Genomic DNA, 23,146 nt, shown 5'->3' with positions numbered 1-23,146 from the left:
TACTCTGTGCAAAATTCTACCATCCAGCTTCTGATTCCTTCCTTTCTTCCAGTCCATATTCTCCTTCTGTTTTTCACTCTCTCCCTATTCCTACTATTGACTTCTAGTTCCCCATAACAATTAAATTTTTGTCTCACTTAACTTGCTCACTAATTTTATTTCTCACATTATAAATTCCTTTCATCTCTTTTGTCATCTGTGGAACTAGTTGGCATATAAACTTGTACTACTGTGGTGAGTGTTGGCTTTGTCTCTATCTTGGCTACAGCACTCACTATGCTGTTCATACTTTGACCATACAGTAGAGCTACAAGCCCTCACAAAAAATAATGGATGTAGTTTCCTCTTGCTTTCAGCTGTTCACAGTAACAGCACAGCAAGGCCATGTTGGCTAATGTTAGAATCATCTAGGCTGTTTCTACTGCAACTATTGAAAAGCCTGCTGCCTCACTTCCAGAACCATATCTTTTACTGGTATCTCCACAGATATCAATGCATTGTGATTGGCCTTACGGTACGTCCATCAACGTCGTTGATGCATGCAAGCCTCCCATCTTGGTAAGATTCATAAGAATTGCAGGTAACCAAGAGATACCGAATCACATTACATTGAAAAGGGGGTTATGTCACAATTTGACTAAAAGAAGGAATCACTTGATAAGACACATCTTGAGGCTTCAAGGAACTGCCAGATTGGTAATGGAAGGGGAAGTGTGTGGCACAAAAATTGTAGAGGAGGACAAAGGCTTTACTACAGTAAGCAGGTTCGAATGGTTTTAGTTTTCTCTAGTCACGGAGAAATGAAGAAGATTGAACAGGATAGACTATCATGAAGAGCTGTATCAGACCATTCTTCAGACTGGAAACTACAACAATAACAGTAGGCTGAAGAAAGAGTGAATCAAATATATTAAAGTTTTGCATGCACACTAATTTTTGTACTTCAACTATTTTAGTTACTTGCACTTACTATCTAATTATAAAAACAAAGACAGTGCAGTTGACGGAGAACAGTTTGATTTAATTTGAGATTCTATAATGTCCAATCACATTAATGTCACCATCTGTCAAAAGCCGAACAACCACATTTTTGAGCACGGACTGCTGTGAGATGTGTAGGAAGAGTGTCAGTGAGGTTGTGGAAGGTACTGACTCCAGAGCCATGCACAAGCTTTCTCAGTTGAGGATCCATGGCGTGGGCAGCCTGACCAAAGTGGTCTTGCAGATTCTTGACTGGATTGAGATTCAGGGAGTTTAATGGCCAGGGGAATATGGTAAATGCATCCTGGTGCTCTTGGAACCATACACATGCACTGTGAACTGTGTGTTATGTTGTATTGTCTTGCTGGTGGAAGCCATCTAGCCTAAGAAAAACAAACCACATGTAGGAGTGGACATCATTGACTTGTGCTAATTTATTGTGCCTTCCATGATGACAAGTTCACCCAGGGAATGGATGAAATTATTCCTCAGACCATAACACTCCCTCCTCTGGCGTGGACCCTTCCGATAAGTGTTGCAGGGTGTTTTCAGACATTTTGTGCTGTACAGAACAACAGCCATTTGGTGATGGAGCACAAAGTGTGATTCATATGAAAAGGCCACTTGTCACTCGGTGTATGTCCAGTTGTGGTACTCACTTGCAAATTCCAGCCTCCATCACAAATGACAAGCAGTCAGCATGGCTGCATGAACAAGGGGCCTACTGCAGACGCCCATACACAGCAACATTTGGTGACCAGTCATTGAGGAGACACTGTTGGTAGCCCCTTGGCTTATCTAGGCAGTCAATTGCTCAACAGTTGTACATCCGTACACACTTCCACATTTCATTCCTGTCATCTATGACCTGTGGTGCACCACATTTGCCTTGGCACCAGTTATGGAAAGTGCCATTTAGAGATGCACAGTATACTTAACCACAGCAGTATGCAAATGGCTTACAAACATAGCAATTTTGGAAATGCTTCCACTGTTTGCCCGAAAGCCAATGATCATGCTGTTTTGAATGTCTGATAAATTGCTCTGTTTCTGCATTATGATGACTGCATTGTTTTTCACATCCCCTCAATAAGCTTCATATACTCTCCACTGCCAGTGCTGTGACCTACTGTCTGTGAGATGTTATTGCATGTTGAACATTGGTGGTGAATACATTAATTTGATTGGACCATGTATTTTGATACATATTTGATATTGTTCTAGATCTCATGCAGAGCAAAATTACAAACTTAGTTTTCGTTTTAGGAGCTGAAAATACTATACCAGTTGGAACAGTGGAAGTTAAAGTGTCACTGGTGCCTGCTTTAAGCCAGCCACTATCACAGAATGTAATTACTGCCCAGAAGAATTTGGAGAAGTCAGTGAGAACAGAAAGGTGCAAAATATTTTTGCTGTATGCTAAAACATGGTGGAAGGATTATTTATCAGTTAGGTCAGAGCATTCCACAAGAACTGTAAAAATATATGCTCAAGATGAAAATTTGGAAACAAAGTAAGAATGGATATGTACTATATTTTGAAGATATTACAGTTAATTAATATATCCTCATTGTTCCTAATTTCTTTTGTTGTGCTAGAACTTTATACTATTTAGTTCTGAACAGTCCCCCAGCACCATACAAGAATACCCATTTATGAAATGATTCATCAAATGAAATGTTCAGCAGTGAAAGTGCTAACACATGATAGGTATTTTGAATTATAACAGGCTAATACACATGGTTAAATTAAAAAACAAGATCATAAATACAATAAGACAAAATAGTTTATATTGTAAACAGCACATCCTAGCAGTACATATGGAACTACTTGTTACTAGCAAGTGGTGCTTTTGCAAACTCAACAGATAACATGATCTAACTAATCCATTGTAAATTGAGGGTTAGCACTTTCTTCTTTCATTTGATATTTTTCTTTGAGTTTGAGATTTCTTAGTAATATAACAGAACAGCAGCCTTACTCATGTCAGCTGGCAAGTTATAGTTTGACTTAATACTGATTGGTGACTTTTTTGATTTGGGTTTGGGGTGAGAATGCTCTACACACTTCCATCCAGTACCTCAGTACTTTCTCCCATGTTCATTTCATTTGACCCAGCAAGGCACTGTCCTGAATATCAATCTCCTCTTCACTGGTGACTCAGTAAAAGCTTGATTCACACCAAGCCTACTACTAATCAACAAAGCCTGCACTCAGCAGGTGCCACCTGTTCATGTAAAAAGATGTCTCTCCCATTCAGTCTGCTCACCTGTGGACACATCATATGCAGAGAGAAGCAGTTTCTCTACCAGTATGCCGTGCCATATCTCCACATACACACAACTCTGGTATCTGACTGTGCAAAAGTTGAAAGCCTGCTGGAAGAAATTGACCTAATTAGCCATTAGAGGGCATAGTATTGCCACAGTTCTACATTTGCAGTGTGAGCTCACCACTTGTCATGCCATGTGAATATGCATGCCAATACAAATGCAACCACCCAGTGAACCATCAGTCAGTCCTATAATCACATCTGATATTTTTTGCTGTACTATTGACCATTCAATAACAACTGCAGTTGGCACTTGATCTTTCTCTCTGGTCACAAGTCACATTGTCTCTCTCTTTGCTGTTGACCAGTTGACACCGTTGTGGTGAGGATTTCAGCTTTGCATTTCATTTTTTATGTATGTTGCTTTGATTTGTCCTTGTCTGTGTGCTGCTTGCTGCCAGTCTCCTGTGTTTAGCTTGGCTACTGCTTGGTGTCATGTTCTCTTCTTCAGTTAGCACTTTCATGTTGAAGCTTCAGATGTTTCTCTTCTGGTTTCTGATGCATATGCTGATATCTGGTTACTTGCTGATATAACACTGGGAAAAAGGAAGTTATTCAATAGCATGGACATTAAATTGGTTTGTCTGTTGGAGCAACAACAGCAGCTAATGCAACAGCAGCAACTTCAGATGTAGGGTTCCTACAAAAGTTGCTACAGCGTCAGACGGACAAGCTCCGAGTGCACGAGGTCACCTTGCTCCAGGCCTCAGTGACCCCTTGCAGGCAATGGCCCCCATTTGTGCTCCATCATTTTCACCTTTCAGTGACACTATGGAGACTGGGACACATATGTGTATTGACTGAAACAACATTTCACAGCATTTCAAGTCATGAATGATTTGTTGCAGTGATTCTTATTTTTGTCTTGGATGTCACTGGACATGTTTTTTCTATTCCACAGATTCGCACCTCTATCTGATGCTATCATGCTCTTCTTTCAGGAGATAAGCACTTTGTTGACTAATTATTATTCCCGGAGATAACTTGTGGTTGCCTTCATGCTTGAGTTTCACCAGTACCAAAAGCAACCCAGACAATCATACCACTCTTGTATCATTGAATTGCGAAGTCTCAACGGCAAATGTGACTTCACTTGCGCTAATTAAGGCTGCAAGGCTTTGTACGCAGACTCCATGATTCATAATGTCATGGTTGAGATGACATCCAATTCTGAGGTCCACACCGTGGTATTAAAACTTGATAACCCATCCTTCGAGGACATCTTGCTCATCACACACTCATTCAAGATTGCGAAGGCTGCTAACGAATGACTCATTGTGATGCCACAAATTGTAGTGGTTAACATGCCACAGCACAGCATTTCTGGTGTAGGACAGTAGGATGACCCTCTGGTTGCAGCAGTGTTGTGGTTCATAGTTGTCCAACATCTCTGTAGTGTCTGAGACTCCCATCACATGTCATTGATGGATAACAGCATCACTCCCTTCATGCCTGCCATGTTTTTCTGCTCTCTCTTGAGCACAATGTCTGGATTTCTGGGGGTCTGCATGCACTGTGGCGAAGAGGGACATCTCTGCTCATTGTGTGGACTCGGTGCATCTCTGCTTAGTGTGTCAGATTCGTGCAACCCACCCCATGAGTGCACCAGTACTTTCTACATGTGCTGCAGTCAGTGGTCCAAACTCCTCTCTGGCCAGGCAATCCATTCACACAAAAATTGTTTCTCACACTTTGCATTTCTCAACAGGATGTTTGTTTCTAGGTAAACACATGGGCTACTACTGCTTAGGTAAATCAGGCAACATGTTCCCAACTGTTGGTCACCCATGTTCTCCCTACTCTCACTACGTTTTATGATCTACAGACATGCTTCTGTTCCTCCTTGTGGGTATTTATTTATTCTCATTTATTTATAACATAAACCGTACAGAGTAACTACCACCTTGAAATGTAAGGTGGGTTGGATGCTTCTAAATCTGACAGCAAAGACTTCTCATTGTTACAATCTTATTGGTATACAGTTGTTAATGATTTTTTAAATAGTATAAAGAATATAATATTGAAAATTTGTCTATATAATTTGTTTCTGTCAGGTTGATGAGAATATAATTTATATAATGCAAATGTCAAAGAAAAATTTAAAAAAATAACACAATGAGTGTGGTGAAAATAAGTTGCAATATGTAGATATACTGTATTCGGATGTGTACTATAATCTAAGTAGCATGTTGGTTGATAATGACCCATTTCTACCTATTTCAGATGAAAGGTCTTGGTGCAACATCGAGCTATTCTCGTCTGAAATGGCTTGTGCTTAAGTATGTTTATTGTGTCTGTGTATATTGATATATCACTGGGAGTGTTGCAACTCAGGACACTACACGATATTAAGCAGCTGTTTGTTTATCCTATTGGTAGTTGTGGTATATTCTATGTGATACCTTAGATACATACACCTGGTATTACACAGGTTAGGTAGGGTGCAGTTCCTGAACATTGAAAACTGTGAAAGCTTATGTGGCTTGTCAGATTATTTGTCGCTAACTACCCACCTTCTACCAACATTGTTGGCTACCAACCACAGTTCCTTTCCAGGAACTGGATGATCTCAGCTCTCAAGTTTTCATCTGCCAGATTTGAGGTGTGCCTCAGACTTTCACATCCACACCACCTCTGGATGCCGCACCTAGTATTTGCCAGATCAATTCCAGTACTTTACAACCTGATATGAAGCAGAAGCTAGATCATTTCCGGGCTGCAGGGGTTATCAAGCCAGTGAAATCCAGCACATGGACCACTTCCCTAGTCATCACCAACAAGCCCAGTGGCTCGCAAATTGTGCTGTGATTTTGAGGCTGCAATCAGTGCTCATTTGCAGGTGGAAACGTATCCTATCCCCTGGCTGGAAAACTGTCTCACTGAGCTTGCTGGAGGGAAATACTACTCCAAGACTCACCTCACTGATGGTTACATCCAGTTACCCTTAGCTGAGAAAATGCAACACCTCATTATTATTAATATACCTTTTGGTTTGTGTAAGTGCAAGCAGGTCCCATTCGGCATTGAACTGGTCCCCACAATTTTCCAAAAGTTTCTGGACCAGCTGACACAGCATATTCTGGCTTGTGTGAATTACTTTGGTGATCTCATTGTCAAGGGACTCTCTTACCAGGAGCATTTGCAGAATCTCTGCATCCTTTATACAGCTGTGCAGGACACAGACCAGCATTGTCATTCATAGAAGTGAAGGTTTTTTTTCAGTTGGAAGTGACTATTTGGGGCACTGGCTCACCCAATAAGGTATTAGGGCAACTAATTGGAATGGTGCTGCAATAGACCCATTGCCCCACAAACTTAGCTGAATTACTGGTGTTTTGGGGCAAAATCAACTATTATTCCAAGTTCTTACTGTGTACAGGACGCATTGTGCAACCCCTCAATGAGTTACAGAAAAAGGATATGCGCTACATGTGGACCACTGTTTGTAACTGGGCTTTTACCCAATTGAAAATCATGCTGAAATCCGTCCCTTGTCTTATGGCAGTCTCTCCTGGTCAGTTGTTAGTTGCTGCAGCCGATGCATATGCGTATGTCATTGGGGCGATGTTTGTGCACAGGAATTGGAATGCCTCTGAACAACCTTTTGCATGTGCATCAAAGATACCGACCTCTTCACAGTGCAGCTATTCCCAGATCAAAAAGGAGGCAATGATGATAGTGTTTGCCATTTAAAAATTTCATGTCTGTTTGCCATAATGACTGATCACAAGTTGTTGGTGGCATTATTATAGCTCCATGGAGTCAACAGCCTAACACCTCCAGTGCTGGGCATTGTTCCTGAGTGCACACTATTACACTATCCAGAACAAGCCCATGGCATAGCATTCCAATGGTGATGCATTGCCGCATCTACCCACTGGCTCAGACCATGATTTCAGTCAACAGTAGGTCCTTCAATTCTACATCAGTATTGAGCAGTGACAAACACTGGATGGTTTTCTCATTACGGCTGCTCATGTCACTGCCACCATACACCAGGATCCCACCTTGCGGCAGGTCTTGTGTTACCTGGCCCATGGCTGGCCATCTTACCTCACCTTGTGGTTGGCAGATGAGTTCAGCTCCTGGAAACATATTTCTCACAGATTCCCAGTTGTCAATGATGTCATCCTTTTGGACACTTGAGATGGGTGTGAATCATGTAGTCTTCTTGGCTGATGTGCATCAATGGATGTTGAACTTACTGCTCTGGGGATATTGAGGCATGTCCGACATGAAGGCACTATTAATGAACGAACTGTGACAGAAGCCTGAACAATAGGGGATTGACATATTAGGACATGCACCTATACTATGAAATAGTGCATTGATAATGGCTAGGCACTAGTCGAAATCTAGAATTGCCTAATTAAACTTGAAAGAAAAGGATGACTGACTGTTGTACTCTATGATTTGAAAGTCATCACAGTCATTGTGTGCACCCACATTCCTAATGGAAGGTAACTTGATGAAGGCACTAGCTCGCTGACATGTATACACGTGTACAGGTCCATGGATGCATGGCTTGTGCATGGCATGAGACAATGCCCTCTCAGTCTTCAACCCCGTGGTCTACATCCTCCCCCTCCCACCTCTCCACTCTGCCTCCCTTGGGACTGAATCCATCTCAATTTTGTGCAGGCCCACTTTCAGGATCAATGTTTGCTCATTGTGCACACTTATTCAAAGTACCCATAGCGTTGTAAGCATGGTGTCTGCTATGACCAGCTGCACCCTTACTGCCTTGGCTCAGGTTTTGTGGTGTACACTGTTCTCTGATAATCATCTACATTTCATGGTGTCTGCCTCCACAGATTTCTGTGTATTTGCAGCCCTCCATTCCATTTTCCCTAGAATGGTGAAGGGGAATGTCTCATTTGGACTATTAGGCAGCAAATAAAAAAAGTTTTCAATTCCTCTGCCACTACTTTAGCCCTCACCCTGTTTTCGAACACGTATTGAACCACACCGATTAATAGTTGTAGCACACTGTGCTCTTCCAAGGGTGGCAACTGTGGACCCTGCTTCATCTTCTGATTCTGCTACCCTCAGAGCTCCACTTGTGTTCCTCCCAGTGTTACCCTTGTAGCGTGGCTGTATGAGCCTGAACCTACAGGAGTACTGACGCTTGTATATTGGCAAACCCCACAGGTGGCAGGTTACATTTGTTGAAATGCAGAGGGGGCTCAAGTGCTGCCATTACAACTACCAGCTCCAGCCTCAAGTGCAGACATTGCATCTGCTGCCAACCCCTCCTCTCCCTTCTGGTCACAGTGCAGCTCCAAGGCCAGTGCCCCTGGCAGCAGCCTACGAGTCTGCACTATTGCACCAGTGATCCCTTCCACATTCATATGGTGTCTTAGAACCCCCAGGCACAGTGACGCCGAACACTCTCCCATTCCACAGCCAGTGGCTGAAGGCACTAAGGGTTTGCCCATGCCTACATTCCATGCTACATGGCACCATCTGGGGCATTTTGGCCTGGATATGGCTGTTTCAAAGGGAAGGGACCTGATATTTGTCTCTGCAGATGTCCACCAGAGAAATGGATCTAGATGGCTGTTAGAGGACACTGTCTCATCGCAGTGCTACATTTGCAGAGTGAGCATGCTACTTATCTTGCCACATGAGTACACTGATTGGCCAGTAGTGTTCATCGTGGCTGAAATAAATATGGCTGACCAGTGAAAAGTCAATCAGTTCTGTACTCACATCTGATTACTATCATCGCTCTACTACAGATTATACAACTTCACTTGGGACTTGGTCTTTCAACACTTGCTCACCAGCTGCAAAGGATCACTTCATCACTCAGTGCCAGCTCTGAGGAAAATAACTGGACCATATTCTTTGGCTCCTTCCCACAATACCCTAAAATGAGGAATGTTCCCCCTTAGTATTCTTTCCACAACTTCCAAAAGTTATTCTTTCCACAGCTTCCAAAAGTGGTATACTTCTTCCATCTAATTTGTGCAATATCCTTGTTCATTTCTATGCTCCTATTGCTCCCAACACACTAACCTCTTGAGTCACTTTTTTGTTTTGATCCAACTGCAAGATCAGCTCCATACATCAACTCAGTACCTCCTGTTCTTGTCCTGATAAAGACATTTCATACTTCTTCACATGGAGGGCCATGATATACCAGCTTTATTGTAGCAGTTTCACAGCATTCTACATTTTTTTCAATTGTTGTTATCAAACAATCCACCCAGGTAAAAGGCCACTACCAGATATACAAGTAGACAATTAGATCACCCTGTTACAGAACATCTTAGTCAACGAAGTGTGGTATATTTTAAATAAGGATTCAAAATCCATAGATTTTGATCACCCTAACTGCCTTCCTTTCATCTCCAAACAGCAGCAACTTTTCTGAATTGCACAAATGGATAAACAGCAGCTTACCCTTGTTATGAAGGCCCCCTGATCTCAATCTCCACTAGCATCTAAGAGTATGTATCCAGTGTGACATAAATTAGAATGACTGCCACAAAAGTGGTAGCTATACAGTCCCAATTCTTCTGACTCTTGAATATTTTTTGACAGTCTGGAACCCTTACAGGAGATAGACAGAAGTGAAATAAGATTGGAATGTTTTGTCACAAGTTTATACAGAAAATGTAAGAATGTGATGAGGATGGTCATAAAACCCTAGTGCTACAAGAAATGTATTACGCATCATAGAGGGGTCCACTATCAAAATTCTGACAGAGAAAAATTTCAGGAGGAGTTAGGCAACATTTGATATCTCCTGTATATCTATCAGAAATGAAGATGATGGGACAATAAGAGAAATTATAGCTTATACAGAGCCTTACTGACAGTTGTGCTTAACATGTACCATTAGTGAATGGAATAGAAGGGGACTTGGGGAAAATTAAAGTGATGCCAAAAGTAGCTGACACAAACATCAAGGTGGCTTGCTGGTGTAGTTGCATAGGTAGTTCCTGTTCTTCACCTGCTACCACCCACTCTCCTGTTCCCATTCATTTTGTCCACAAACCAGCCTCACATATTACCAGTATCTATTACTTTCCTACTTAACTGTAGCTTACTCATTTTAAACTGCCTGTATCTATACTTTTGGTCCTTTGTATTCTCTGCTTTTCCCTTCTACTATTTTCATAATATTTCTACAAGTCTCTAAGCTGTGTTTTGCTTGTCACTGAAAAGAGACTTTGTGTCTTTAGATCAAGATTTATATCAAAAGAGACTTTATTGTCCTTTCTTTGTCTGTTCACTGCTCAAAGATTCTTCTATTTGGCTGGCAGGATTAATCTGTACATATATGTTGTACTGTACTTGGAGTTACAGAAGAAACATGTTAATTCCCACTTCAGAGACTTCCGTTCGTTGATTTTGGGATTAAAGTATCCACAATAAGATACAAGCAGATGATAAGGGGCCATGAGGAGTAATTAAGGGACCATAAGGTGGTAATGAGAGAAGTATATTGATAATTCTCCGTAGGAGAAACACACACAGGGTATGTAGTAGTTGCAAACTGTTTTTGTACCATTGAAGTAGAATTGGTGATAATTCCATGTTTTGCAACACAAAGAAATAAATTCTTGTGTGTTGTAGAAAAAAGAAACTTGCTTTTCCTGAAAATAAAAACTGTCTATTGCAGGAAACAGCAAGAAAGCTTGCAACAAAGTTCTAAATATGCTGTTAATAAAAATATGGTAATGTGGCTGCACCTTAGGTGATCATCCTCACCTACATCTATATCCTGTCAACCACTGTAAAGTGCACTGCAAAAGGTGCATCTCATTGTACTAGTTATTAGCATTTTTTACTATTCTGTTCATGCATGGAGCACGGGAAGAATGATTGTTTAAATGAACTGTGCATGTTGTAATCAATCTTGTCTTGTAATCATGATATCTGTGGGAGTGATACATGTTCCTGTATGTCATACATTGATCTGCTCCAGATGAGCGATTGCCTTTTCTTATTTTCATTTATAATATTGAAAGAAAAAGACTTCATGGTGTGAATTTTGGTTACTCCATTATACCTTTCAATTGATAAAAAACTTTATTTTGTAAAACAGTTTTCTACTTTCAGGCCAGTATTTACATTCTTGAAGGCCATGGAAGTGGGAAGACCATTTTTGGAAACACCAAGACAAGCAGCATGGTTTGTTTCACTGATCCCTTTAGAAAATCCAGCTGCATCAAACACTTTACCTTTCAATGGCCATTGGAATAATCTTCATACATTTTTATGCTGCAGGAAGGGTGTAAGGAAGTATAATTAATTGTATCCACGTGTCTCACACTGATGTTTTAATTTAATTGGTATTTCCCTGGAATCTTGACTAATGGCACCATCTTTCAAAGCACCAATAGTAACCTCTCCTAAAGTTCTTGCAATATTTCTTGGAAACATTCTTACATATATCTCAATATCTCAATCAGTTGTTATGTTTCAATATTTGTGTCACATAATTGTCTAAAAAATTGTCATGGTCACAGTTTGAATTAGGTACAAACATTTTTTTTTGTTCCATAAAGGTCTGAGATGGATGTGATTCAAATAATTGCACAGTAGTTGTTTATGTGTTCCATTGTTCATATTCAAGTATTCATCTATGGAATAGAAGAAGTTGTCAACGAGTTTTAATTTATTTTTGAAATGACTATTGCTGTCTGCCAGACTTTTCATTTACTATAATAATTTATCGAAAAGTTTTACAGCAGCGTATTTTACCCCTTTCTGTGCCAAAGATAGGTTGAGTAGAAACAGGATAGTGTAAGTCTTTCTTTATTCGGGTGTTTTAATCATGAATGTCACTGTTGTTTTTAAACTGGTTCATGTTGTTGAGAACAAATTTAATTACTGAGTAAATGTACTGTGAGGCTGTTGTATGATTCCTAACCTTTTAAACAGATGCCTACAAGATATGTTACTATTATTCTGACCACTTTCTTTCGAGCAGTGAATATTTTTTGCCTAAGAGTTGAGTTACCCCTAAATATTATTCTGTATCGCATCAGAGAGTGAAAGTATGCAAAGTATCTTACCTTACTAATTTCAATATCCTCAAAATTGACAATTATTCTGATTGCAAAAGTTGCTGAGTCTAGTCACTTTAGGAGATCCAGAATATGAAATTTCCAATTAAGATTCTTATCTACATGTACACCCAAAAATTTAGTATGCCCTACCATGGCTACTGACTTCCCTTGATGTGTTATATTTATGAAGTCAGGCAGCAGCAGCCAGCCGAGACAGATGCAGCGACAGGAAAGTAACCGATTTTGTGACTTTTATGAGTTCTTAACCAGGAGAGAATTTTATAATATAATCTATGTGCTTTAATAGTTTAGTTTCTTGAGTTTCTACATATTAATTTAATATCTAATAATAAGCACAGTTCTCATGTTTTTATTTACATCAGAAAGTAACCTGATGTTGTGACATATTAAAAGTTCCTGATCAGGGGCGAATTATTTAGTTTCACCCGAGTGCTTTGGTTGTTAGGTTTTTGAATCTCTGCATCTTACTCTAATTTATTAGACACAGGTCCTGCATTTTCATCAGTGTCTACAGTAGAGTTCTGCAGCACGTGCTGACAGTCAGTTTATCTGAGTGTGGTGTGTGCAGATGTGAGCCGAGTTGGTGACAGTTTGCTCTCAGCTCCAGGCTGCGATGACTTCGGTTACACAGCTTGAGGCTGCAGTGAATGGGCACCGCTGTTGTGGGCCGGGCGTGGGAATCCAACGGATGTCCAGCTTGTCTGAATCCTCCGGTCGGTCCTCACTGGTGGCCAGCCCAGTTACTGCTCGCACTGAGGTTGACCTCTCACCTGTCGTCGAGTGGGTCACCCCGTGGTGTAGCAGGTGGCAAAAGACTTCCCAGGGGGCCGCACGTAAGGCCTCCCCAGTTAGTCTGACAAAAAGGCTCCAGGTGCTGTCTGTGGCTGACACTGTCGCTGAGCCAGATGCCACTGCCTGACCTGTTTCAGAGGAAACCTCTCAGCCTGCAAGATCCACACAGTCACAGAGGGTGGGATTATTGATAGTTGGGTGCTCCAATGTCAGGCACCTTTGGGACATGGCTGCCAAGAAGGGGAAGAAAACCAATGTGCACTCAGTGTGCATACCAGGTGGAGTCATTCCAGATGTGGAACAGTTCCTTCCAGATGCCATGAAGAGCACAAGTGCAGCTAGTTGCAAGTGGTTGCTCACATTGTCACTAATGATGTGTGTCACTTTAGAACAGAAGAGATTCTCTGTGGTTTCAAGTGGCTAACAGAAGTGGTAAAGGCTGCCAGTGTTGCTTGCAAGATGAAAGCAGAGCTGACCATTTGTAGTATAATGGACAAGATAGATTGCAGACCTCTGGTACAGAGCTGAGTGGAGGGTCTGAATCAGAGGCTCAGAAGGTTCTGAGACCATATAGGCCGCAGATTCCTTGACTTGTGCCAAAGAATGGTTGGGTTTTGGGTTCCACTGAATAGGTCGGGTGTCCACTACACAGGAGGTGGCTACACAGATAGTAGGGGTTGTGTGGAATGGACTGGGCAGTTTTTTAGGCTAGAGGGTCTCAGGAAAACACAAAAAGTGCTTCAGTCACAAAGGGTACTGGCCGAACACAGGAAAAACGTAGATACGGGAACCGTCAGTAAAACAGTTGTAAATTGTCATAGCTGTTCTGGGAAAGTACCAGAGCTCCAAGCGCTAATATAAAACACTGATGCTCAAATCATTATAGGCAATGAAAGCTGGCTAAAGCCAGAGATAAGATCAGCCTAAATTTTTGCAAAGAACCTAATGGTCTTCTGAAAGGATAGGCTAAACACGGTTGGCAGTGAGGTGTTTGTTGCTGTTAGAAGTAATTTATCTTTTCGTGAAATTGAAGCAGATAGTTTCTGTGGATTAGTATGACAGAGGTCATTGTTGGTAACTGGAATAAAATAATAATTGGATCCTTTTACCAACCTCCCAATTCAGATGATACAATTGCTGAAAGGTTAAAAGGAAACTCGAGTTTGATTTCAGTCATGTACCTGACTCATACAATTATAGTTGGTAGGGACTTTAATTTACCCTCAATACATTGGCGAAAATACATGTTTAATTCTGGAGGTACGCATGAAACATCATCTAAAATTGTGCTAAATGCATTCTCTGAAAATTATTTCGACAGTTAATTCATGGGCCCATGCGAATAGTAAACGGCTGTGAATGCACACTTGACCTCTTAGCAACAATTAATACTGAATTAATAACGAGCATCAGAACAGATATGGGGATTAGTGAGCATAAGGTTGTCATAGCGAGACTGAATATTGAAACCCCCAAATCCTCCAAAAATAAACGAAAAATAAACCTATTCAAAAAAAGCAGATAAAAATTCACTTGACACCTTCCTGAGAGACAATCTCCACTTCTTCCAAGTTAACAATATAAGAGCAGACCAGATGTGGCTTTAATTCAGAGAAATAGTATCAGCAGCAATTGAGAGATTTTTAACAAATAAATTAACAAATTATGGAGCTGATCCTCTTTGGTACACAAAATGGGTCAGTACACTGTTGCAGGGGGCGGGGGTACAATAAAAAAAATAAAAAATAAAAATTGCCAAATTTACACACATGCAAAATCCCCAAGATTGGTGATCTTTTACAGAAGCTCAAAATTTTGTGCAGACTTCAATGCGAGATGCTTTAATATTTTCCACAATGAAACTTTCTCTTGAAACCTGGTAGAAAATACAGAGAGATTCTGGACTTATGTAAAGTATGCTAGAGACACACCCAATGCCTTCTCTGCCTGATAGCAATGGAGATAGTATCGAAAGCAGTGGTGCCAAAGCAGAGTTACTAAATACAGCCTTTCAATATGCCTTCACAAAAGAAGAGGAAGTAAATATTCCAGAATTCCAGTCAAGAAAAGCTGCAAACATGAGTAACATAGAAGTAAATTTCCTCAGAGTAGTGAATCAATAAATCACTTAATAAAAGCAAGTATTCTGGTCCAGACTGTATACCAATTAGGTTCCTTTCAGAGCAGGCTGATGCAATAGCTCCATACTTAACAATCATATACAACTGTTCAATCAACGAAAGATCCTCAACCAAAGACTTTCCAAAGTTGCAGAGGTCACACCACTATTCAAGAAAAGTAGTAGGAGTAATCCACTAAATTACAGGCCCATATCATTAGCACCAATATGCAGCAGGATTTTGGAACATTTATTGTGTTCAAACATTATTAATTACCTTGAAGAAAATAATCTATTGACACAAAGTCAACATGGATTTAGAAAACATTGTTCTCGTGAATCACAACTAACTCTTTACTTGCACGAAGTATTGAGTGCTATTGACGAGGGATTTCAGATTGATTCTGTATTTGTGGGTATCTGGAAGGCTTTTGACACACAAGCGGCTTGTTGTGAAATTGATTGCTTATGGAATATCGTCTCAGTTATGTGACTGGATCATGACTTCCTGACAGAGAGGTCACATTTTGTAATAATTGACAGAAACTCATGGAGTAAAACAGAAATGATTTCTGGTGTTCCCCAAGGTAGTGTTATAGGTCCTTTGCTGTTCCTTATCTATATAAATGATTTGGGAGACAATCTGAGCAGTCCTTGTAGGTTGTTTGCAGATTACGCTGTTGTTTATTGACTAATAAAGTCATCAGAAGATCAAAACAAATTGCAAAATGATTTAGAAAAGATATCTGTATGGAGCGAAAATTTTCAGTTGACACTGAACAGTGAAAAGTGAGAGTTAATCCAAATGAGTGCAAAAAGAAATCTGTTAGACTTCAGTTACACAATTAATCCGTCAAATCTAAAGGCCGTAAATTCAACTAAATACCTAGGAATTACAATTACGAATAACTTTATTTGGAAGGAACACAGAAAATGTTGAGGGGAAGGCTAATCAAAGACTGTGTTTTATTGGCAGGAGAAATTGGGAGAGAGTGCCACTGAAATTATACAAGATTTGGGATGGACATAATTAAAACAATGGTGGTTTTCGTTGTGGTGGAATCTTCTCACGAAATTCTAATCTCCCAACTTTCTAGAAAGATCACCATGATAAAATAAGGGAAATCAGAGCTTGTACTGAAAGATACAGGCGTTACTGCTTTCCACGTGCTGTACAAGATTGGAATGGTAGAGAATTGTGGAGATGGTTCCATGAACCTTCTGCTTAAATGTGATTTGCAGAGTATTCATGTAAATGTGGCAGATGTAGATGAACTCCATGCAGCAGAAAATTGGATGTACTGTGTTTTCTCAAAGTTCAGAGCATGCCCATTCACAGAAAATCAGTTAATAACTTTTCAAATGACATTATTTGTATTATTTTCTATTGGAGTTTCTTTAACTGGATTAATAATGATGCTTGTATCAACAGTAAACAGTGTCAGTTTAGCTTCTTGTTTCAGATAAGAAGGGAGGTCATTCACATATGTCAAGAACAATAGGGGCCCCATGATCAAACCCTGTGGAACACCTAATGCAATTTCACACCATTTAGATGATGTGGGAAACTTCCTTAAATCACTTAAACCATATAAAGAAACTATCTGCTCCCTGTTCTGTAGATATGACGTAAACCCCTCATGTGCTGTACCATTTATACATATAATTGTAATTTCTGAAACATAATGTCATGGTTCACACATCAGATGCTTTGATTAAGTCCAAGAAAATTCCTGTTGATGACATTTACTATTTAAAGACTCTATTATGTGGACACTGAAATTGTATAGTGGAATGGCATTTTTAAAATCCAAACTGTAATGACCACCTGAAAATGCGAAAAGTGTAATCCAGGTGGGTGCCACGAATGCTGACGGACGACCACATGGCTGCCCGTGTGGCATGTTGACGCGCAAAGACAGCATGAATGGGACTTTCTTTTTGTCGGTTGTGACAATGGATGAGACGTGGATGCCATTTTTCAATCCAGAAACAAAGTGCCAGTCAGCTCAATGGAAGCACACAGATTCACCGCCACCAAACAAATTTCGGGTAACCGCCAGTGCTGAAAAAATGATGGTGTCCATGTTCTGGGACAGTGAGGGCATGATCCTTACCCATTGTGTTCCAAAGGGCACTACACTAACAGGCACATCCTACTAAAATGTTTTGAAGAAGAAATTCCTTCCTGCACTGCAACAAAAACGTCCGGGAAGGGCTGCGCGTGTGCTGCTTCACCAAGACAACGCACCCACACATCGAGCTAACGTTAAGCAACAGTTTCTTCGTGATAACAACTTCGAAGCGATTCCTCATGCTCCCTACTCACCTGACCTGGCTCCTAGTGACTTTTGGCTTTTTCCAACAATGAAAGACACTCTCCGTGGCCGCACATTCACCAGCCGTGCAGCTATTGCCTCAGCGATTTTCCTATAGAAGCCTTCGCCCCTGCATGGAATCATGGCGTCAGCATTGTGAAAAATGTGTACGTCTGCAGGGCGATTACGTCAAGAATGTAGTAACACAGTTCACAGCCCATGCCGCCTGAGTTGTTGTTGTTGTTCCACTGGCAGAGGTCGTGGCAGAATTCTCGCATGCCCTCTGGTGGACGGGACTCTATTTGTGGCAACTACCGTCCGTGACGCGCCGTGCCCATGTGTGCCTCCCGCGACCTTTCTGGTGGCTACTGCACTCCTCCTCCTTCAGGGGGTGAAGCCATTGTGATCCACTATGTCGGAAGGTTCGTGCAGGAGTGATGACCTCCACGTCCATCCGAAGGCTGGAGTCGAGGGGATCTGCCAACCCTCGAGCCAGAACCTTCGAATATGGGTGGAAGTGACCCACACAAAGAGGCCCCCGTCGTCCCACCACCAGAACCCGGGACAGAAGGGGAGACAGGCCGTTGAACTCTGAATCCTGGTTCACCCCAGGAGGGGCAAGACCCAGTGGCGGGGACGATGGGGAAGAGACGACCACAGGTGAACCAGCCTGCTGAGAAACTGGGCCTGCGAGGGGGGCCGGCTGTCACTGGATCATCGCTAACGATGGCGAAGCCGGTGCTGGAGCTACTGGAGGCTGCCAAGGCTGAGAGCCATCGCAGTGCAGTGGAATCACAGGGAGGAGGGGTGGTACTGTCCCTTGAGAACCCAACACAGGTGCCGGCAACGGAGAAGCCGGTGCCCGGTGCCCGAGGGGTCGGAGGGTGGTGGCCCAAACATGCACGTAGCTGATTTTGATGATGACGTACCTCCTGGTCCCCCGTCTGCAAGGTACAGAGCTGGTGGCCATTTCGGCGCAGGACCACCGCCGGTATCCAATGTGGATTGCGACCAAACCCATGTGCCCAGACCGACATACCCGGTGGAAAGCCAGGTACTCTGTTTTGCGAAGAATGCCGAGGACCGGGCTGAAGGAGGTGCAGCAGAGTCCTAGGTTCGTGCCTGTGGAGGAGCTCTGCGGGGCTGCATTCTCCCATAGATGTGTTTTGGTACGCCGTCAGGAAAAATGTCAGTGCCTCCTCCACAGGAAATTCGTGCACATACTTTTTCATCTATGTCTAAAACGTGCACACCATGCGCTTGGCTTCCCCATTCATTGTGGATGAAAGGGGGGAGAGCAGACGTGCCGAATACCGAAGCGCCTACAAAAATCCTGGAAGGTCTGCAACATAAACTGAGATCCATTGTCCGAGACTAGGGTGACTGGCAGCCCTTCCACAGAAAAGATTTTTGCTAGTGCCTGGATTACAACCTCTGAAGTGGTTGAGGAGCAGCAAACCACATATAGAAATCGGGAATAATCATCAATGACAATGAGCCAAAAGCCATTGAGAAACGGGCCCGCAAAGTCGATGTGAACACGTTCCCATGCCTGGGTTGCAGGTGGCCATGAAGAGAACGCTGACCTGGGAGATGCCTGTTGGCTCGCACACTGGGAACAGGCGGCCACCAAGTGCTCAATTTCTCTGTCAATACCGGGCCAGTACACATCTCTGTGAGCCAAGGTTTTAGTACGGGAAACACACCAGTGCCCCGCATGTAATAATGTGAGGACTTCCCTTCGCAAACTTGCAAGAACAACCACGCGATGAGCTGTATCATCGGTAGCCAGGAAGAGGACACCTTCCAAGACGGTGAGGCGGTCTCGTAGAACAAACTAATTACGAAGAGGGTCCGAGGCCCGGCCTGGAGGTCGGGATGACCGCCCCTGCTGAATGAGGTGAACTACTTGCCGGTGAATCGGGTCAGCTGCCGTTTCCCTGGCGACTCTAGAACTAGTGATTGGGACGCCATCAACCGCTTGGCGGGACGCCACATCCAAATGAAAACACATAATCTCCTCTTGATCGAACTTATACTTCGGGTCCACCAGAAGATGGGAAAGAGCGTCTGCGCTGGCATGCTGTCCGGTAGGGCGAAAATGAATGTCATAATGGTACTTAGAGAGGAACAAGGCCCAGCGCTGTAGTCTGTGGGCCGCCCTATCCGGAATCTGAGAGGCGGGGCCAAATAATGATATTAATGGCTTATGGTCAATGACTAACTGAAACTTCGTGCCATACAAGAAAGGGTGAAACTTGGTAACAGCGTAGACAATGGCCAAAGCCTCTTTTTCCACCTGGGAGTAATGGGCCTGTGCGGGTCTAAGAGTTTTAGACGCAAACTGCAGTGGCTGTTCGGAACCATCGGCGTTATGATGGGCCAGGACCGCTCTGACCCCATACTGCAAAGCATCTGTAACCAGGACCAACAGTGTATGGGTGTCAAAAGTAGCCAAACACGGCACTGACATGAGGAGGCCTTTCAACGAGGTGAACGCTCGCTCGCATGCAGGCAGCCAATCAAAAGGAACATCCTTGCGCAGAAGGCAGTACAGGGGGCGGGCGATGGTGGAAACCCTGGGAATGAGCCGGTGGTAATAGGCAATCTTGCCTAAAAAAGCTTGTAACTCCTTCAGCGAAGCGGGCCGTGGAAGGTCGACAATACCTTTCACAAAACTTCCTAGCGGCTGGACGCCATGCCAAGAGATTGTGTAGCCCACATACTCAATAGACGGTTGGAAGAAGTTTGACTGGCGCAGGTTGCAATGCAAGCCCACGGACCTGAATTTGAGAAAGAGGGTGCGAAGGTTGTGCAAGTGTTCCTTCGTGCTACGGCCCGTGATAATTATGTCGTCCAGGTAATTAATACAAGGAGGGATTGCCGACGTGACATGCTCAAGATAACGCTGGAATATTGCCAGGGCACTGGATATTCTGAAGGCCAACCACTGGTATTGGTAAACGTCAAACGGGATGTTGAAGACTGCCAGCCATTTGGAGTCCTCATCAAGTGGTATCTGATGATAAGCCTCCTAAAGATCAATTTTCGAAAAATATTGGCACCCCGCTATGGCGGAGAACAATTCATCAGCACGAGGCAAAGGATAGGTGTCTACCACCAATTGGGAATTAATGGTGGCCTTGAAATCGCCACAAAGACGTAATTTTCCCAAGGGTTTCCTGAAAATAACGAGGGGCGAAGCCCACTCACTAGAAGAAATGGGAAGAACGACCACTAGGGCTGTCAGCCGGTCTAGCTCTTCCTTTACCTGAGAGTGGAGAGCCAAGGGGATCTGCCTTGTGTGTAGAAAACACGGGCGAGCCGACACCTACAACATTAAGTGAGCTTCAAAGTCTGAAACACGCCCCAGGCCCTCCTCAAAGATATCTGGAAAGTCAGAGATCAAAGATTCTAATGAGTGATAGGGAATGTCTTCGGAGACCAACTATATGGTGTCAGTGATAGAAAACCCAAAAGCTTGAAAGGCATCCAAGCCAAAAAGGTTAGTAGAGCACGCATCACTGACAACAATAAAAGTAATAGGCCGAGTGACTGATTTGTAAGTCACGTCGGTAGTGAACTGACCGAGTAGGGGAATGAACTGTTTACTATAACCGCGTAGACGCCGGTAAACTGGCGCCAACCGGGTTGACCCAAGGTCGAAGTAAGTTTGTGCATTCAACAAAGAAACTGCCGCACCCGTATCTACTTGCAGTTGTAATCGGCATGACCGAACCGTCACCTCGATAAAGAGTTTGTGGGCCAATGCGACGGGTGCCTGGCACGATGAAACTTTGTGAATGTCAACGTCCATGTCCTCTGTAACTGCTTCCTTCGGTCCTTTCGAGGCTGAGCGGCAAACTTTAGCAATGTGTCCTTTTTAAAGACATTTGCGACAAATGGCCCAACGCTGGGGGCACTCCGATCGATCGTGATGTATATAGCACGATGGACAGGATGATAACAGGGGCCGGCGGCTGGAACTCTGCATACGCGCCATGCGGGAGCGGCCGTAACGGCTGGATTGTACCGCTCGCACGTCATCCACCTCGGACGCAGTGGACGCGCCCGCACCATCCTGAACCGCTGCGACGTCGCACCACGCTTCCAACTGTTGACCAGCAGCATGAGAGATTTCATATGATTGAGCAATGGACAGGACTTCCTCGAGGGAATGGTCTTCCAACTGCAGGGCCTGTTGCCGAACCTCCCTATCAGGGGCCAAACGAACAATGACGTTGCCCACCATAATGTGGGCATACGACTCTTGCGATTGCTCCGTGACAAAATGACACTTGCGACTAAGACCGTGCAGGGTAGCGGCCGAAGCCCGGTAAGACTGATGGGGCTGCTTCTTGCATTGATAGAACTCGACCCTAGCCGCCACAACATGCGTGCAGTGGTGATAATATGAAGACAGCAATGAACACAATGCGTCAAAAGACAAAGCGAGGGTTCCTGCAACGGCACTAGCTGCCGCAAAACTTGATACAGCAAGGGAGATATCAAAGACAAGAAAAGAGCACGACATACCTCCGCATCGGCAACATGAAACGCCTGGAAATGCTGCTGAAGGCGATGTTCATACGCGTCCCAATCCTTCGCAGTCTCGTCATATGTGGGAAAGGGAGGAGGGAACGTGGCTGCAGCACACGGCTTGGAGAGAAACGCTGGAAGCACTTGTTTCATGGTGGCCATGAGCTCCGTCCGCTGTGCAACCAAAACCCGCACTAAATCCTCCATGCCGCAGATAAGCCGCGAAACCGGAACAACGACGCAACACGCGAAAGAACGACCCTACTCGTCACCAGTTGTGTAGTAACACGGTTCACGTTTTCTGTCGCACTTCAGAGTAGACCGGGAACTGTCTCCTAGGCATGGCCGATGTGACTGGCTGTGAACTGACTGGGCACGGTCCACACTGCCTGAGTTGTTGTTGTTGTTGTTGTTCCGCTGGCAGAGGTTGCGGCCGAATTCTCGCATGCCCTCTGGTGGACAGGACTCTATTTGCGGCAACTACCGTCCGTGACGCACCATGCCGATGTGCGCCTCCCGCGATCTTTCTGGTGGCTACTGCAAAGAAGTAATGCCAGTTTCATCGATTTCGGGTAAATAGTTAATTAGAAAAAAATCATAGCCCTTAGAACTTGAATGCACCTCGTACACATATTTAATGATTTTTCTTATTTCATAAGTGATTGTTAGGTGAAATCTAATCTGACTAAGATTTCTCAAAACTGGCTCTTCTATGTACTACTTGCCTTTTTCTTTTGAACTATTGTCACCAATTTTTTCACCTACACTTAAGAAATGGTTCTTAATTGCATTAGCTATTTGTGTACTGTTGATCATGATGGTCTTGTTCTCTTTAATAGTAATGCTACCTCCCCCAGTGGTTATTTTTCCTGTCTCCCTTCTAACTACACTCCATATTGGTTTGATTTTATTGCCCAAGGTGTGACATACATAAATATTTCTTGATTTTATGACAGCTTTTCTCAATATGCTACAATAATTTTTATAGTGTAAAATTACTTCTTGGTCTTTACTAATT

General features: G+C 43.1%; 1 protein-coding gene across 1 annotated transcript in view; it reads left to right on the top strand.

The window, feature by feature from the left end:
* Nucleotides 1-23,146, top strand: part of LOC126341283 (centrosomal protein of 76 kDa-like) — a 139,783-nt gene that overhangs the window by 64,164 nt on the left and 52,473 nt on the right. Inside the window, exons 4-5 of the mRNA XM_050001761.1 lie at nucleotides 2,248-2,494; nucleotides 11,387-11,561. Of these exons, the coding sequence (XP_049857718.1) occupies nucleotides 2,248-2,494; nucleotides 11,387-11,561 (422 nt within the window). The remainder of the gene's footprint in view (nucleotides 1-2,247; nucleotides 2,495-11,386; nucleotides 11,562-23,146) is intronic.

This window comes from Schistocerca gregaria, chromosome 1, assembly GCF_023897955.1.
Source record: "Schistocerca gregaria isolate iqSchGreg1 chromosome 1, iqSchGreg1.2, whole genome shotgun sequence".
NCBI classification, from domain to species: domain Eukaryota; kingdom Metazoa; phylum Arthropoda; class Insecta; order Orthoptera; family Acrididae; genus Schistocerca; species Schistocerca gregaria.
Note: the sequence above shows the minus strand (reverse complement) of the source record. Positions and strands in the feature narration are given on the sequence as shown.